This window comes from Dipodomys ordii, unplaced genomic scaffold (genome assembly GCF_000151885.1).
Source record: "Dipodomys ordii isolate 6190 unplaced genomic scaffold, Dord_2.0 Scaffold64, whole genome shotgun sequence".
NCBI classification, from domain to species: domain Eukaryota; kingdom Metazoa; phylum Chordata; class Mammalia; order Rodentia; family Heteromyidae; genus Dipodomys; species Dipodomys ordii.
In genome coordinates, this window is record NW_012267280.1 from 6,294,730 (window position 1) to 6,311,001 (window position 16,272).

Below are 16,272 nucleotides of genomic sequence, written 5' to 3' on the forward strand. Positions count from 1 at the left end.
ATCAGTCCTCACCCTCTCCTGGCCTTACCCAGAGAGGGGAACCCACTTCACAACCAGCACAGCATGCCTGGGCATGACTCAGGCATGGTATCGGGGCCTCTTACAGATGCACCTCTTTGGCCAGCTCTGAGCATCGGCTATTACCCCTGCAAGTTGGGAAACTGAGGCTGGCAAGTCCTACCCTGGGGTTCCTGCTGCCTCCATTTCCTTCTTGCATGGTTTGGGGCACTGCCAGCCCCCTCTACCCCCTGCCCATCTTCTCCTGTCAGTTTCCCTCTATGATGCTAACGCTGCTTCCAGGGAGCATGCACCTGGCTCTGCTTCACTCCAGAGGGGGACGGCGAGGGGCATGGGCGCTGACCACACTCTTGCAGGTCCTCAGGACACCAGCACGGATCCTGTCCCCGCAACACACGGAAGCCAGTGCCTGTTCCACATGGGGAAACCAAGGCACAGAGTGAAGATGGACAGGGCTCTGGAGTCTGGCATGGGCTTGGAAGATGGCTGGGAATTGGTCTGGCTGAGCTGGGAAACCCTTCCTGCCCTTGCTGTGTGGGCCAGATAGGCTTGGTGGCTGGCTGGTCCCTGTCTGGACCACTCACAGAGGCTAAACAAAGAAATGGGTGTGCACAAAGAAATCTTTGTTTACAAACACATGGCCATGATTTGCTGGCCTCTGGGCTGCTCTGAAGTGAATGTCGCTAGATGCAAGGCCAGTCTCGAGACTGCTTCCTGGTGTGGGTGCCCTGACTCGGGGACACCCTGCAGCCCTGTGAGGGCTGACGAGGGTGGGGCTGGGTCTGCTTCTAGCTCACTTGCCCACATACCGGCAGCACCAGTGGGTCAGCACTCGGGCTCTGTTTCACCTTCTCCCTCACTCGCCTCTGCTGGCTACGGTGTGGTGGTGCTGGGGAGGGGCCTTCCCCACCTGTGCTGTCAGCCGGGCCGGGACATGGGGGTCTGTGTTCTGTGATGCAGCCGTGGTGGTTCCTGGGCACGTGTGCCCTGTGTCCTCAGACGTCTCGAGGGCAGGGGGAGACCACTCCATGGGGTCTGGGGCCATCTCAACACCGGCAGGAACTTCTGTTCTTAAAGGATGCCCCCACCTGGATGCTTGCTTCAGTGATGATGAAACTGACAGCAGGGCTCAGTGAGCACCAGCGCCATGGCCACATAGAGCCATGGAGCCTCTGCCACGCGGCCCCCATCACAGCCAGCGCCACATGGGCCACGTGGAGCCATGGAGCCTCCTGTCACACGGCTCCCGATCCTGGCTCATGCCACACAGGCCACACAGAGCCACGCAGCCTCTGCCACACAGCTCCCCCATCCTGGCCAGCACCATGCAGGCCACACAGAGCCTTTTCCACACAGCTCCCCAATCCCAACAATCACCACACAGGCCACATGGAGCCACAGAGCCTCTGCCATGCAGCTCCCCATCCCGGCCAGTGCCACAAGCCACGCAGAGCCATGGAGCCTCACTGCTCATCATCGTCCAGTCAGAAGAACGGCGGCACAGCCCGAAGACCACGGGCGGCTGGCACTGTAAGCATCCTCCTGCAGGAAACCCAAAGGGGTGTCACCAACGCATGCATGTGTTGCCTGTCCTTTATTTTGAAGTGAGAGTGCCGCACTTGCACAGAAGGGGAAGCAATGGAAGCACGGAACAGCCTTCAGAGAAAGTATGCGTGTGTGTACGTGTGTGTGTATGTGTACACATGTGTGTGCACATCCCCACTGTTCCCCATAGGGCAATCAGGACACCCACAGGCAGGATGGGCTGTGGGGAGCCACCCCGGCAGCGTTGCCAGCCGGGCGCTCTTCCTGCCCGTGGTTGTCTCCTCTCCCACACGTGCAGCCATGTCTTCTTGGTCTCTGAAGCAGAGTTCCTGCCCTCTCTCTGCCTCTCTCCTTTCTCCAGCTCCCCCCCCCAAGGCCCCTCCAGGCAGCTGTGTCTGCCCCCTCTCTGTGCAGGGAGCTAATCCAGCGGGGCTCGCATGATGCCCAGCCGGGGCCTGGAGCTCATGTGCTTGGTCAGCCACTCTGTGTACCGGGAGACCCTGGTGTACACGCCGACGTGGCCCACAGCAGCGCAGCCCTCACCCCAGCTGACCACGCCTGTCAGGTACCATGTGCCACGGTAGAGCGTGGCGTGCGGGCCGCCGCTGTCACCCTTGCAGGAATCCTTGCTGCCGTCCAGGTAGCCGGCACAGAACATGTTCTCGGTGAGCACCGGGCTCTCGGGCGTCTGCCGCGACTGCTCCAGGCAGTCCTGGGTTAGCATGCGGGGCACGTCCACGGCCATGAGCTCCAGGGTGGTGGCCCCGCGGTCCAGCAGCTGGCCCCAGCCGCTGACCCATGAGAAGCGGATGCTGGCCAGCGTGCCCTCGGAGAAGGCCCGCTTGGGCAGGCAGAGGGGAACCACGTAGTCGCTGAGGACCACGGGCCTGTGCAGGCGCAGCAGTGCAATGTCATGGTCCGTCTTGCCGACGATGTACTTGCTGGGAATGATGAGCTGTGCCACCCACCGTACCTGCTCCGTGCCGTCCACCTCGCTGAGGTCGTGCTCACCTGGGGGAAGCAGCCCAGTCACACCCAGACTCCCACGGTGGCCATATGCCCTGTGGTGGCCACGTCCCCTGTCCCAACATCCGCCCTCCTGGCCTGGACCATGGGGACAGGTTGGAGGTATTCTTGTCTGGTTCCAGGACCATGGGGACAGGCTGGAGCCATTCTTGTCTGGTCCTCAGGCAGAGCCTCCAGTGGCAGGTACGCAGGGCATGCCCACACCAGAGAAAGGGTGTGAGCAAGGTGAGCCAAGAGCCTGGGTGTTTAGGCAAGTGTGTGGGGGGGGAGGGGGGGAAATATGGGGAGGAGGGGAGGGAGAATGTGGGCAGCTGTGCCAGGTTTGGAGGGGTACGCGTCCCTGACCTTCTCAGCAGCACAATCTGCCCATCTGTCCACGAGACAGAGGCCCACCCCACATGGCTTGCTGGGAGCTTGAGGGAGACAAGTGGAGCAGAGATGTGGCAGGGTAGGCAGGGGCATCAGGGGTGTAACAGGCGGGCAAGGGCAGGCAGGGGTGGGGCAGGGTGGGCAGGGCAGAGGGGTGGGGGGGGCAGGCAGGGGGGGTGCAGGGGGGGCAGGGCAGAGGTGGAGCAGGGCAGGCAGGGGCAGGCAGGGATGCAGCAGCAGCCCCAAGGCTTTTCAGATTTCTGAGTGGGAGAGGGCTGAGAGGATGCAGCCAGGTGATCTTCCCAGGTGGACATCCGTGGTCAAGGAGATGAGGTGACCCTCCCAGGTGGACGTCGTGGTCAGGGAGGTGAGTGACCCTCTCAGACAGACATCCGTGGCCAGAGAGCTGAGGTGACCCTCCCAGGGGGATGTCCATGGTCAGGGAGGTGAGGGACGTGTGCCCCTAGGGCTGCCCTCGTTTGGGCGGGCCGACCTACCCAGCACCACGGACATGTTCCTCCAGCTGTGGATCTTGTCGAAGCAGTGGGCCGCAGACACCAGCCAGCTGGGGGTCAGCAGGGTACCCCCACACAGCAGCTGCCCCTGCACAAGCAGCGCGGCCTGGGGAATGTGGACGCGGAACATGCCAATGTGTCCTGGGCTGCAGGCCTGGCCCTGACCAGCCCACTCCTGACCACTCTCCCACAGGGTCCGTGACCCCATCCACTGGGCAGGGTCCCGGGGCTGGATCAGGGTCTGCTCAGTGGGTGTGGATGGGGTGGAGGAGGTGGGGCACTTACCTGCCATGGACACTCCCCTTTTGGGCACACCCTGCCTCCCACAATTCGACCTTGGGGGCCACTGCTATTTCTTTTTTCCAGAATCGGCACTTTCCCACAGGGATAGTCGACTGTGAACACATCAGCGCAAGGGGATTTTGAGGTGGGGGTGCTCCTCTGTAGACGTTCAGACCACTCGAATGCTGAGAAGCTCCAGGATGGCACCCCTCAGGCCCAGGGGCGGGGCGGAGGAGATGGGCACCTGGCCTCTGTTCTGAGGGCAGGGCAGGCCCTGGAAGGCCCTGGAAGGCACTAGGGCAGGTGCTGAGGGCACAGGCAGGGTCAGAAGCCACAGTGTTGCTTGGGGAAGACGCAAGGCAGGGGCAGTGGTGACGCCACTGCACTTTGCAGTGAATCCACAGCACCAACAGCAATCCGTGCAAGACCCGCCCTGCCCTGCCACCCGCATCATGAAGCCCTATAGGCAGAAAGCACGTGTACCAGAGCCGGAGAAGCCCTGGGCTGTAGACACCAAGCTAGGCACAGCCCCGTGCTCTGTGGAGATGGAGTTTGGGACTCCCCAGCTTCGGAGTGCAGCCCTGCAGGCCCAAGGTTGTGGAAGTCCTCATTTTCTTAGGAGCACACACTAATGGGAATGCAGAGTCCAGAACCCGGCAGCAGTGGACACAGAGTGGGGGATCTTGGGTGTCCAGCGGCCTGCAGTGGACCCAGATGAGGTGTGGGTGGTGAGAGCATCTTTACAGTGCACAGGTATCCAAGACCATGCTTCAGCTGCCCTGGGGTACTGTGCTGGGTTGCTCCCTGGCCACCCTAAGGGGCCTGGTGGGTGCTGGGGAACTGTCAGGACCCATATCCGCCGCCAAGCTGAGGAGCTAACTTGTGGCTGCCCAGATCTGGCAGCCTGCCCTTCAGAGCACAAGGCATCCCCAGCCCCCAGCCGGTTACCTGTGGGGGCGCAGGACACCCCGTCGGGCAGCAGCGTGTACCCCTCGTGGCACCCGCAGGAGCGCTTTGCTCCCGGGTGGTCGCTGCAGTACTGCTCACAGCCGCCGTTCTCATTGGCGCAGATCAGTTGGGAGTCCTTGTCTGGGGACGAGAGGGGCAGCCGCGGGAGGTTCTGTGAGGCCAGCAGGAGCCAGTCCCCGCCCCCAAGCGCCCCCATGAAGGGGGGCCGCACACCGCTGTGGGCATCTCCTGTGCTGTGGCACAATCTGGAAGGGTGAGACCTGCCCCTAGGCAGCCACGCAGTGTGCAGTGGGCTGGCTGTGTGGGGACCCTTCCCCTCCCTTCCTCCTCCCCCCTCCCCTCCCTGCAGTGTGCAGTGTGTGCAGGCTGGCTGTGTGGGGAAAGCCCCCATCCCACCCCCGCCGCAGTGTGCAACCCTGCATGAGGAGAGGAATAGTGTGGGCCTGGCTGGAGGACTGCCAGCCTGCTCTGGCTGGATGGGGGTCAGGGGCTGGCTTGGCAGACAGGCCTGCACTGGGACTCACAACCAGGACTTACCCAGGCCCTCAGTCCCTCCTCACCCTTCACTTCCTGTTCTGCTGGGATCAAGAAGCAGTGACGGCCTAGGAAGCCCTTTGGTATCTGTGTGTACTGGGCAACCAGAGGGTTCTAGCACAGGGTAAAGCTTGCGCAGAGGCCGGGTCCAAACTCCGGAGTCTTGGGGCAGCTGCCAGCCAGGGCTCCTTGGGCCTGGGGTGTGCCTGGCGGGAGCAGGCCTCACCTGTCTCACAGTTTCGGCCCTCGAAGTTCGGGAGGCAGAAGCAGATGTAGGACTGGAGCTGGTCCATGCAGGAGCCTCCATGCTGGCACGGATTGGAGGCGCATTGGTCCCCGTCTGTGGGTGAGCTGCATTAGTGTGCTGAAGAGCAGGCCTGTGGGGCAGGATCCAATGGCCCTATTCCTGCTCACCAGTGTAGAGACTCCAGAACTGCTTCTAAGGAACAAGAAGAGCCATGTGAGTCACATGCCACAGAGGCGGCTTCAACATCTGCAGAATCCCGAGTGGGGTCATGGGGCTCGGGAGCGGATTTCCTCTGCGTGACAAGGGCTCATCATCTCATCATCCCCTCTCAGGGACAGCGGCGGCTGCCCTCCTTCCAGTCAGAGCAGCCAAGTGCCAGCTCGAACTGCCCTCCAGCTGACACGTGGCACAAAGCCCAACTGCCGAGTGTATGCACTGTGGATGCACACACCTTGTCTGCACGTGGGAATGACAGGTGACAAAGCCCTCCACAGACTGCTACAGGCTGCAGTGAGCAAACTGACTCATAAAAAGACTTTGGGCCAATTGACCTTCAAACTCATGGTTGCGGAGGAAACAGAACAGATAGATGTCACTGCATCCATAAAAGGCTTTGTTGAATAGTAACCCCTTTGTACAACTTAAAGATAATAAAAAATAGGTAAACAGAAAATAAACGTGAAAGTGCTCTGGAAACTAGCACATAATCAGAAGGTATAAAATTCTCCATTTAGCCGGGCTCCGGTGGCTCACACCTGTAATCCTAGCTACTCAGGAGGCTGAGATCTGACGATCATGGTTCAAAGCCAGCCTAGGCAGGAAACTCTGAGACTCGTGTCTCCAATAAACCACTAGAAAACCAGAAGTGATGCTGTGGCTCAAGTGGTAGAGCACAGGGCTGAAGAGCACAGGGACAGCGCCCAGGCCCAGAGTTCAAGCCCCACAACTGACCAAAAAAAAAAAAATCTCCATTTGGCTAGAGAGTCAAGCGAGCCTTGAAACCTCAAGCCAGCCTCGACATCAAACTGCCAACCTCCTGGTGAGTGGGTGGGTGGATGTCCAGGAGGGCAGCTCTTGTGAGACTTCTTGCAAGTGGGAGCTGTCCTGTGTGTGTGCGGCTTCTGGGAGTGCAACATGCCATGACTCGCACGTGGCGAATGAGCCCAGGGCCGTAGAAGACCCTGGCAATGACACCAAGAGCTATGACGGATTCCTGTCTTCCCAGATATCAGCCTCATGGAGCCCAGCACTCGGGAAGCTACAGCAGAAGGACTGTGAGCTAGCCTGGACTTCATCTTAAGACCTTGTCTCAAAACAAGTTTTTTTTGTGTGTGTGAAATCAGAAATGAAGACAATGCTGTGCAGTTACTCTGGCTCACTACTTATTCTTCCCACTTTTCACGGAAGCTCCTGCCAGGGCCAGGCGGTAAGAGGCTGCAGGTACGCAGCTCCCTCCCTCCCTGCCAGGGCTGCTCTTTCCCTTAGGATGCCTCCATGGGTGACCCTGGCTCCCTAGAGAATGGAAGCACATCCAGGAGAAGTCATGGGACACACTGTGTGTGCATTTGAATGACCTTTCTGATGTAAAATTATTAGCATGTGAAGCGGCAGAGGGAGCTGGTGCCTGGTAGGGAGCCTTGCACACAAAGAACCATGGCCAGGCAGCAACTTGTGCCTGGGGACTGTGTGTGTGCTCACAGGGCTTCCAGTGCCCCACATGCCACAGCAGTGGGCCGGCAGACACCCCTATGTGCTTGGTGGGCCTGGGGTGTCCTGAAGGGGCACTCACTGTCCTCTCTGGGCTCTTGAAGATCTCCAGGGCCTCCTCGAACGAGCACTGCTCCTCCTTACACTCCCTCTCCAGGTTGCCGGGTCTCAGCTCCTCCAGGAAATGGTTGGCGCGCTTATGCCTATGCAAGACACTGTGCGCTTCCTCCTGGGCTAAGAAGACTGAGACACAGATGGCCTTGTGAAAGATGGCAGCTGCGTGGAAACCAGCACATGGGACTGTCCGTTCAGTGGTAGAAACCACCACGTGGACTGTCCATTCGGTGATGGGAACCGCCATGCGGACTGTACCGTTTCGGGACTGTCCATTCAGTGGTGGGGACCACACGGGACTGTACCGTTTTGGGACTGTCTGTTCAGTGATGAAAACCACCACGTGGGATTGTACTCACCAGCCATAGAATCCACCCAGGCCAAATGGTCTCGTGGAAACTACCCTGGCGGCAGGGTCTCAGCCACGGAACTATTTCCCCACATTTTTCTCTTATTTGGTGGTAGGAATCGGGGGTCCCCACCTCTGTTAAGGGCTAGTTCTCTGTATGCCTGGCCTACTGGTACAACCCAAGGCCTTGCTACACGTGCGTCTGGGTGTACGTGCCTTTCATGGATGACTAGCTACCCCGCACCCTTCATGTGAGTGCAGGGCAATGCGTTCATGAAGTTAATTGACCAGACATTCTTTTTGACCTGGCTACCATCACTTAGGAATTTATCACAAGGAAGCACTCAGATTCTACAAACACTTATCCCAGAGGAAGGTGTTGGAAATAATAGTCTGACAAACTGTGGCCTCCCTTGCTATCATGAGATACAAAGATTAAGAAAGTGGTACCTAGGGTAAAGAAGATACATAGATGCTGCCTAGCAGCTCACAGGCATGACCTAGAAACTAAATCCTCAGTTCTGCTATCTATGTCTGGATAGCAGAAGGCCAGGCCAGCCTGCCATCCACAGGCTTGGTGACATCAGAGCTGCTTGCTCCAGCTTGTGGGTCCTGGGTGCTGATAGCCAGCCTACCAAACCTTCTAATCCTCCTCACACCTTCACTGGGAGGGAGGTGGCTCTCCCTGCACACTGGTGACTTTGGGGACCAGAGTGCCCCCTCACCTCCTAGGGATGTGTTGAATGAGCCTCAGCTTCACCCAGGTACCCCATCACCTCCAGGAAAAACCACAGTCATGAAAACAGGACCCACTGAAAACCATCTTGTAGCCAGAGGCAAAACGTCCTTAGAGAAGAGCTGAAACTCAGGCCAGATCACCCTCAGAGAACCTGTCCCTGCTACCCAAGGCTCGAAACAGCAGCCACAGCTCTGGGACAAAGACTGACGGGTCACCCAAGGGTAGATGCAAACCTCGCCAGTTCTCCTGCTCCCCAGTCGGAGGCACAAGCCCGCTCCTCAAAGATCACCAGGGAGGCCCAGCAGTGCTGCCTCGGAATAAATTTCTACTTTTGCTCCACCACTTCTCTTTATTTGGTTTGTAGGGTGAGTGACCAGACTTGGTGTGGGACTCCTGGAGTTGGGGCCTTAGGTCTAAAACCCAATTCCAGCTTGAACATAAGTAATTTTTGAGAATTCTTTAGGATACCCGAATAAATAGGGGGGCTATGTACCAGGCAGGTGTGTGGTGATGGAGAGGAGGGTGTTCTCATTTTGGGGCGCCATCAGAGCCAGGAATGCCCTCTAGGGAGGGTGCACTGGCCAGTCTGGTGTGGGGCTGTACAGGACAAGGCGGTGAGCAAGGGTGGGAAGGTGAGTGGCTGGGGGAGCAAAGACCCCTAGAGATGAAGCAGGCAGGGCCCCTGCATCTCAGGAGGGGCTGAGTACCCCAGCGGTGAGGCAGGCTCCTGGAAGGAGCTCTCAGGGCCTGGAGGGGTGGAGGTGGCCCTGGTGGGGCACTGCAACCTGCTGCTGTGCTTTGTGGGCTGAGAAGTGAACGTGAAAAGAGAGGGAGGGGGAGGACCCTGTGTCACACAGGGAGGAGGGAGAGGACCCTGTGTCACATAGGGAGGAGGGAGAGGACCCTGTGTCACATAGGGAGGAGGGGGAGGATCCTGTGTCACACAGGGAGGGAGGAGGGGGAGGATCTTGTGTCACACTGGGAGGGAGGGAGGCAGGGGACCCTGTATCTCACTGGGAAAGTCACATGTTTTCTTTCTAATCTGGAGATCATCCCTTGTCCCCATTCCTGGGAGCCAGTGGTTTGGTGAGAGCCGCTGGGACTCACAGGGCAGAGCCTGCCTGAGCAGAAGCAGGGCGTGGAGGGGCGGCGGAGGCTCACACACCACAGAACCTCACACCTCAGTGGCACATGATCGATGCTGACCCCCAGACCTTGGAAGCGTGCAAGCCTGCACCAGAAGAGCTGAGACCCAGAAAATCGCCTCACAAAGCAATCCAGAGACTGAAGAGAATTCGGAAAGGACAGAATAAAACAAAGAAGAACCGCAGAGTCCTGCCTGGCTCTGTCCCTCTAGGAGCGCAGCTCTAACTTGCTAGCTTTTGGGCTCTGGAGGCACCAGCCGCGCAGCCTCACAGCCTTTGGGGTCCCAGGTTAATTCATAGTCTGGGGCTTGAAAGGTGACACTGCCACGTTTTGAAGTTGAGTATGACAGAGACAGTGGCGGCCAGCAGGCACCATGTGGCCCGGCTTGCGTCTGAGGGGCTCCCGGCCTTCAACACGTGCCCCAGGCCCCCCCCCCCATCTTGTCTCTGAAGGGCTCCCGGCCTTCAACATGCCCCCGGCCCCCCTCCTGAGGCCTTAGCTTTGCACAAGGGCATGGCCATGGCCACAGAGATGAGGGGTGAGCAGTTCCACCCGAGCAGCCCACCCTGCTTCCCTGTCTGACTTGATAGGGGGTAGGGGCCAGGGGAGACAGCACCCTATGGCTAAAAGTTCTTTGAACCCTGTCAGCCCAGACTCTCCCTTGGGAGCAGCCAGGGCCCAGTCCTTTGCAGGACCTGAACCAAGGGAGCCCTGGTGACGACCCTGCCGACTGGAGTGGCAGGAACACAGGCGAGGCTGGAGGCCTGGGCACCCCAGAGCCCGAGCCAATAGCCTGATGCCATTCTCACCCGTGCGCAGAGCAGCAGACAGACCTGAAGTCTCCTGGGATGCCTGAAGCCAGAGCAGAACGCAGAGCAGGGTGAGCCCGCGAGCCTGAGCCCGGAGAGCCATGCTGGGCCGCGGCTTCTTGCTTGCACATTCCAGGAGTGCAAAGGTCAGGAGGAGGGAAGGGGGGAGGCTGGGACATAGCCACAGCTAGGTCAGAGGTCAGCTCAGGCCTGAGCCAGTTGTCAGCTCCAGGGCCAGTCAGTGGTTAGCTCCAGGGCCAGTCAGTGGTTAGCTCCAGGCCTGAGTCAGTGTTCAGCTCTAGGGCCAGAGTCAGTGGTCAGCTCAGGCCCTGAGTCAGTGATCAGCTCCAGGCCCCGAGTCAGTGGTCAGCTCCAGGACCAGTCAATGGCCAGCTCCAGGCCCGAGGTAGTAGTCAGCTCCAGGCCTGAGTCAGTAGTCAGCTCCAGGGCTAGTCAGTGGTCAGTCAGTAGTCAGCTCCAGGCTTGAGTCAGTAGTCAGCACCAGGCCTGAACACACACGGCCACTGAACCTGCACACAGCCACAGAGCTTGAGACAGCCACTGAGACTGCACATGCGGCCACTGAGCCTGCACACACAGTCACTGATCCTGCACACTCAGTCACTGAGCCTGTACATGCAGTCACTGATACTGCAGATGTGGTCACTGATCCCGCACACACTGTCACTGATGCTGCACACTCAGTCACTGAGCCTGCACACGTGGTCACTGAGACTGCCCATACAGCTGCTGATCCTGCACATGTGGCCACTGAGCCTGCACACAGTCACTGATCCTGCACACACAGTCACTGATCCTGTACACACAGTCACTGATCCTGTACATGTGGTCACTGATCCTGCACACTCAGTCCGCTGAGCCCGCACACACTGTCACTGAGCCTGCATAGGCGGTCACTGATCCTGCAGATGTGGTCACTGATCCTGTACACACTGTCACTGAGCCTGCACATGCGGTCACTGATCCTGCAGACGTGGTCACTGATCCTGCACACGCGGTCACTGAGCCTGTACACATGGTCACTGAGCCTGCACACACGGTCACTGATCCCGCACACAGTCACTGAGCCTGCACACACAGTCACTGAGCCTGCACACATGGTCACTGATCCTGCACATGTGGCCACTGAGCCTGCACACTTGGTCATGGAACCTGCACACACAGTCAGTCACTGATCCTGCACTGGTACCTGCACACATGGCTGCTGAGCCCTGAGTAGCGTTGTTGGTTTTGACATCTTTTTCTTTGGTTTATTTCCTTCCCTTAGTAATAGTTATTTCATCAAAAACTTCCCTTGAGTTTTACCTCTTTAACTCTTTAGCATCCTTAAATGGTAACTCACTATTTCTGTCGTTTTCAGCTGTGTGCCAATAGATACCAGGTCAGCAGCAGCGCCATCAGGATCCCAATGACATTGCCTTTCTAGCAAACTTAGAAGCACTATTTAAAAATCCTACATACCTTTAAAAACAACCTTGTTTATTGTTTTGTAAATATTCCATGTTAAGTTCTATGGTTGCTGAAAGGGTACATATTTTATTTTTATGACTAAACAAGGATCCACTTTTATGAGTGATAATAAGCCCTTCTCCTGAGAGCTGGGGCGGGCTCTGTAGTTCAAGCCTCATTATCAGACACCTGCATACTTGTGATGCAGCAACGGATTCCACATCCCATTTTGGGATGGCACTATCACCAGCTCTTTATATAGGCCATCCTTCCCTTGAATCATTTCCTCAGGATTTCCTTAGCAGCTGTCAGTCCGTCGTGCTCTTCCAGTAGGTCCACTGAATATACTAAGGTCTCTGGCACACAAGTCAAACAGGGCCCAACTCATTTCTTTACTACATTTAGTGTTGTTTCCCATGCCTTTCCCTTCTGTGGACCAATGTCCTCCCTTCATTCTCCACCCCTGTGGTTATTACTGTTCTGTCGTGGTTCCTCTACATTTCTTTGGGCACCTTCACTTTTTTGCTTTGCTGGTTCTGGGGCTTGAACTCAGGGCCTGGGCACTGTCCCGAGCCTCAAGAGCAGTGCTCCACCACTTGAGCCACAGTGTTACTTCTGGCCTTTTTTGAGTAGTTTAATGGAGATAGGAGTCTCACAGACAGAAAATTTTCTGCCCAACCTGGCTTCAAACTGCGATCCTCACATCTCAGCCTTTAGTCACTAGGATTACAAGTAGCCACCAGCACCTGGTTCACCTCCACATTTTTGTTGCCATTACCACTGTCTGACAGAACAAAGCTGTATGTGCTAGGGTCCCTTCTGCTATCCTGCCTCAAGTCATACTTGTGTTCAAGCCACTGGGGACCCGTGCCTTTGAGGGAAGAGATGGCGGGAATTGGTGACATTTACTCCAAGGTCAACGATACCATGGAGACTCTGGACATCACGTGGGAGACGACAAGTAGCTGTGGAGGAAATGTGACATTGTAAAGTGATTGAGTTGAAAGGGTCAGTGTCTAACCAGAGAGCAGGCAGGTTTCATTCCTCATTTTTCAAGTAACATCTGCACCAGCAGGAACGTGATGGAATCTTTGTATAATACGTTCTTTTATTATCATTCTCTGGAGGCCTGGCCAGGGACGGCTCTGCAGGCCAGGGCAAGGGGGCGGGAGGATCAGGGGGGCAGGGGGAGGGAGGGAAGAGCTACAGTGGTCCGGTGGCAGAAGGGACAGAGAGGGACTGTAAAGTGACAGACATTCAGCAGCATGAGATGATAAATACATCCTTTACACCAGCTCTATGTACACACGGGACATATCTACACACATGGAACTGTCCGTCCCAACAGGCACAGCGTGCGCCTCCCAAACACGGAGGCCGGAGAAAGCATTGCACTCCGCCCGCCACAGTGTGGCCCGGTGGTTCTGGCGGTGCCGGGTGGTGCTGCTGCAGATGGCAAGTGGCTCCCGGGAGGGGATGCAAGCGTGCCGGGCACGGGGTGAGCCGTGCTCACCTGTGATGCAGCGGCTTCCAGAAGCCTCACCGAGACTGCATCTTTACATTTTCTTTAAAAACAATAAAAATACCCTAATTCCATGAAGAGCTTTAAAAAGAAAACCTTTGTTGTAGAAAAGAAGGTTAAGATTTTAGAGTCTGAACTTCCAGGTGGAAATGAACCGTCTGCAGGCGCGAGGACCTCCGTGGCCCACTGCGCTCGTCCCGGAGACGCGGCATGGCTGCAGCGGTACCCCGGCCGCCGTGCCAGGCGCCCCCAGCATGTCCCCACATCACTGAGCGGAATAAACAGCGTGCTTCCAAGTAAACCCCAGTAACAAAAAATAGTTTTATATCAAATACAATATCAAATTGTCATTGCATGTAAACACAGTGATTCTTGGTAAAGAGCCGAGGCCAAAGTACCACAAAAATGGCCATGGAGTAATTCCTGTGTAAAAAAATCAAAAACCTATAAAAGACCAGAGTCCCCTGACCCTTCCTCCTGCGGATGCCATCCCACAGAGAGCACCAAACCAGAGACAGCAGGTAGCTGTGAAGAGGCTGCTCAGCGGAGGCCCCTGGATGGGGCAGGGCCCATGGCCGCAGGGCGGATCACCACAGCCCTTCCTGTCCACGTGGAAGCTCTGGTGGGTGCCTGCCTCCTGGAGCCGGAGCTGGAGTGGAGCTGGAGCTGGCGCTGGCTTCTGCTCCAGGTGGGTCCTGGTGCTGAGGTCCGAGGTCCCTTTGGCTCAAGGGTTGTCTGGGTTCTCCTGATTTTGGACCCTCCCCAAACTTGGCAAACCCAAGCAAGAGAAAACCTCAACACTGGCATGCGGGCCTACCGAGGGTGGCAGAGGTGCCCGGAGGCTCGCTACGCCTGGACGCCAGGGAAGGGCGCGGGGCAGCCCTCGCTGCAGCTGGACGAGTTGCTCAGCACAGCCGACCCCGGGCTCGACTCTGCGGGAAACCAGGGTGAGTTCCTCGGCCCTCTCCCAGCACACACACGCCTCACCCCTGCCCTGAAAGGGCGGTGAGGGCCGGGAGCTCACCTGAGCTGCTCAGACACTGGGCTGAACTGGACTTGCCCAGGAGAGTAGACAGGCTGCTGGCCGGCACCCAGCCCTCCCTGCTGCTGGTCAGATCCCGGACATACCTGAAATGAGGGAGCAGGGAGCTGTGGTCTCTCTGTCGTCGGAGGTAGGGATGTGGGGGGGCACGAGGCTGGGCATGTAAGGGAGGGACAGGTGTGTGGGGAAGGAGGGAGCAGGTGTGTGAGGAGGGAGGGGCAGGAGTGAGGGAATCAGGCAGGGGTGTGGGAGGGGCAGGTGTGGGAAGGAGGGGCAGGTTTGGCATGGGGCAGGCAGGTGTGCCCTCTCACCAGAGCCCCTGGGCGCCCTCCTCCACCACCTCCACCAGGTCCCCGCTTCTCATGGCGAGGGTGTCCGTGCCTCCCTTCTCATGGTCCACTGCCACCGTGTATCTCCCCGGCACCTGAGGCACGGACACATGTGGCTGAGATGCAATGTGCCGGCACTTTCTGCCCCCTGGGCCAGCAGGCAAGCCAGTGTCTGCCCACCACCCACCCCATGGAGATCCAGACAGTGGCGAGTGCACCCTAGTGGACCTGAACTGTCCAGCAGTGAGGACACAGACCAGGGCTCTGCTGGGGCAACTCAGACCACTGGTTCACACTGGAGCCCCCCCCCCCCCCCCGTCTCTCCAGTCTCAGGACAAAGCTACATCTGCTATCACTATCCTGTTAATGAAAAGTTGTACCACTGTGGCTGCCCACATAAAGCTCCTCACTGGTCTCCCAGTACCCTCCTGAAGCCCAGGACTTCTGCATCAACCCGGCTTCCTGAAGTGCTCTTTCTCAGCTGCAGGTCTTGCTGATTAATGCACACACACTCTTACTAACGAATGCACACTTACTAATGCACCCACAGTCTTACTAATGCATGTACTCTCACTAACGAATGCACACTCTTACTAATGCATGCACACTCTGAGCCTCCTTGGCCCCTCCCACTCAGGGCAGCGGCTGGCCCACAGCGGCAGGGTAAGTTCGGCTGTGGGAGGTGGGCTGTGGGGTGGAGGCTGCCAGCACACGGTATAAGGGGAGGCAGGGTGGGGGCTGGGGGAGGGAGCAAGACGAGCCCTTGCTTCTCACTGGTACTGGCTCAGGGGCCAGGCCAGCACCAGGCTCGGTGGCCCTCGTGTGGCAGAGCCACACTCACTGGAGCACACCCAGGCCTTGCCAGGCCCTTCCCAGCCCCCTCGACTCCCCGGGCTGCCTCTGCCCTGAGTCTCACAGCCTGGCTCATGCTGTCCTTGGGAGCAGCTGTCTGACCATGCTCCCTCCCCCTCCCCACCCCTGCCACCCATGGCCTGGCCTGGACACTGCAGCCAGGCAGGTGTGGGTCATGAGCACGCTCACTCTGGTGAACACATTCACCCCAGTCCTGGTGTGTGCTAGGTCTTCTCTCCCACTACTGAAAACAGGACAAAGGCAGTATGTGAGCCACACTGCAAGTATGTCTTCTGGGTCTGTCCTTGGGACACCATGGCTTCTCAAAGTAAGCCAGGCCAGAACATCTTGCGGATGTGGGTGAAAGCATGGCACACCCCTAAGCAAAGGACACACCATGCCCCGGCTCTAGTGGAGGCCTGTGTGCTGCAGGGCCTTGACGCTGGACACTAACCCAAGTGACCAGTGTGAGGAATCAGAGGGAGGCAGACCCCGTGACACGTCCTTGTGAGGGGACATCCGAGCCCCGGGGGACATGGGGAGGACACGGGGGATGGGAAGAACATGGGATATGGGGAGGGCTTGGGGGGGGATGGGAGGACACAGGGATGGGGAGGACACAGGGATGGGAAGGACAGGAAGGGATGAGGAGGACATGGGGAGGCGAGGAGGACATGGGGAGGTGGGG

At 58.0% G+C, this 16,272-nt stretch overlaps 2 protein-coding genes across 2 annotated transcripts in view; both read right to left on the reverse strand.

Moving 5' to 3' along the window:
• Positions 1–1,927: 1,927 nt before the first annotated feature.
• Positions 1,928–10,499, reverse strand: F7 (coagulation factor VII (serum prothrombin conversion accelerator)). Its single transcript, XM_013022747.1, has 8 exons — positions 10,394–10,499; positions 7,295–7,455; positions 5,673–5,697; positions 5,485–5,598; positions 4,704–4,844; positions 3,759–3,868; positions 3,456–3,579; positions 1,928–2,574 (listed from the first exon to the last, which is right to left on the reverse strand). Exons 1-8 carry the CDS (start codon positions 10,470–10,472, stop codon positions 1,982–1,984), a joined length of 1,347 nt encoding a protein of 448 aa, XP_012878201.1. The 5' UTR covers positions 10,473–10,499; the 3' UTR covers positions 1,928–1,981.
• Positions 10,500–14,218: 3,719 nt separating this feature from the next.
• Mcf2l (MCF.2 cell line derived transforming sequence-like) overlaps positions 14,219–16,272 on the reverse strand; it is a 47,114-nt gene continuing 45,060 nt past the window's right edge. Inside the window, exons 27-28 of the mRNA XM_013022926.1 lie at positions 14,715–14,827; positions 14,219–14,489 (exon numbers count right to left, since the gene is read on the reverse strand). Coding sequence (XP_012878380.1) covers positions 14,345–14,489; positions 14,715–14,827 — 258 coding nt within the window. The 3' untranslated portion in view covers positions 14,219–14,344. The remainder of the gene's footprint in view (positions 14,490–14,714; positions 14,828–16,272) is intronic.

Excerpts from the sequence above, each read along its gene's own strand:
- F7 (XM_013022747.1), bottom strand. The coding sequence starts at position 10,472 with ATGGCTCTCCGGGCTCAGGCTCGCGGGCTCACCCTGCTCTGCGTTCTG. Across the intron at positions 5,599-5,672 it reads GTTCTGGAGTCTCTACACTG|ACGGGGACCAATGCGCCTCC; the intron begins GTGAGCAGGAAT and ends GCTCACCCACAG. Across the intron at positions 3,580-3,758 it reads AAGGGGAGTGTCCATGGCAG|GCCGCGCTGCTTGTGCAGGG; the intron begins GTAAGTGCCCCA and ends CACATTCCCCAG.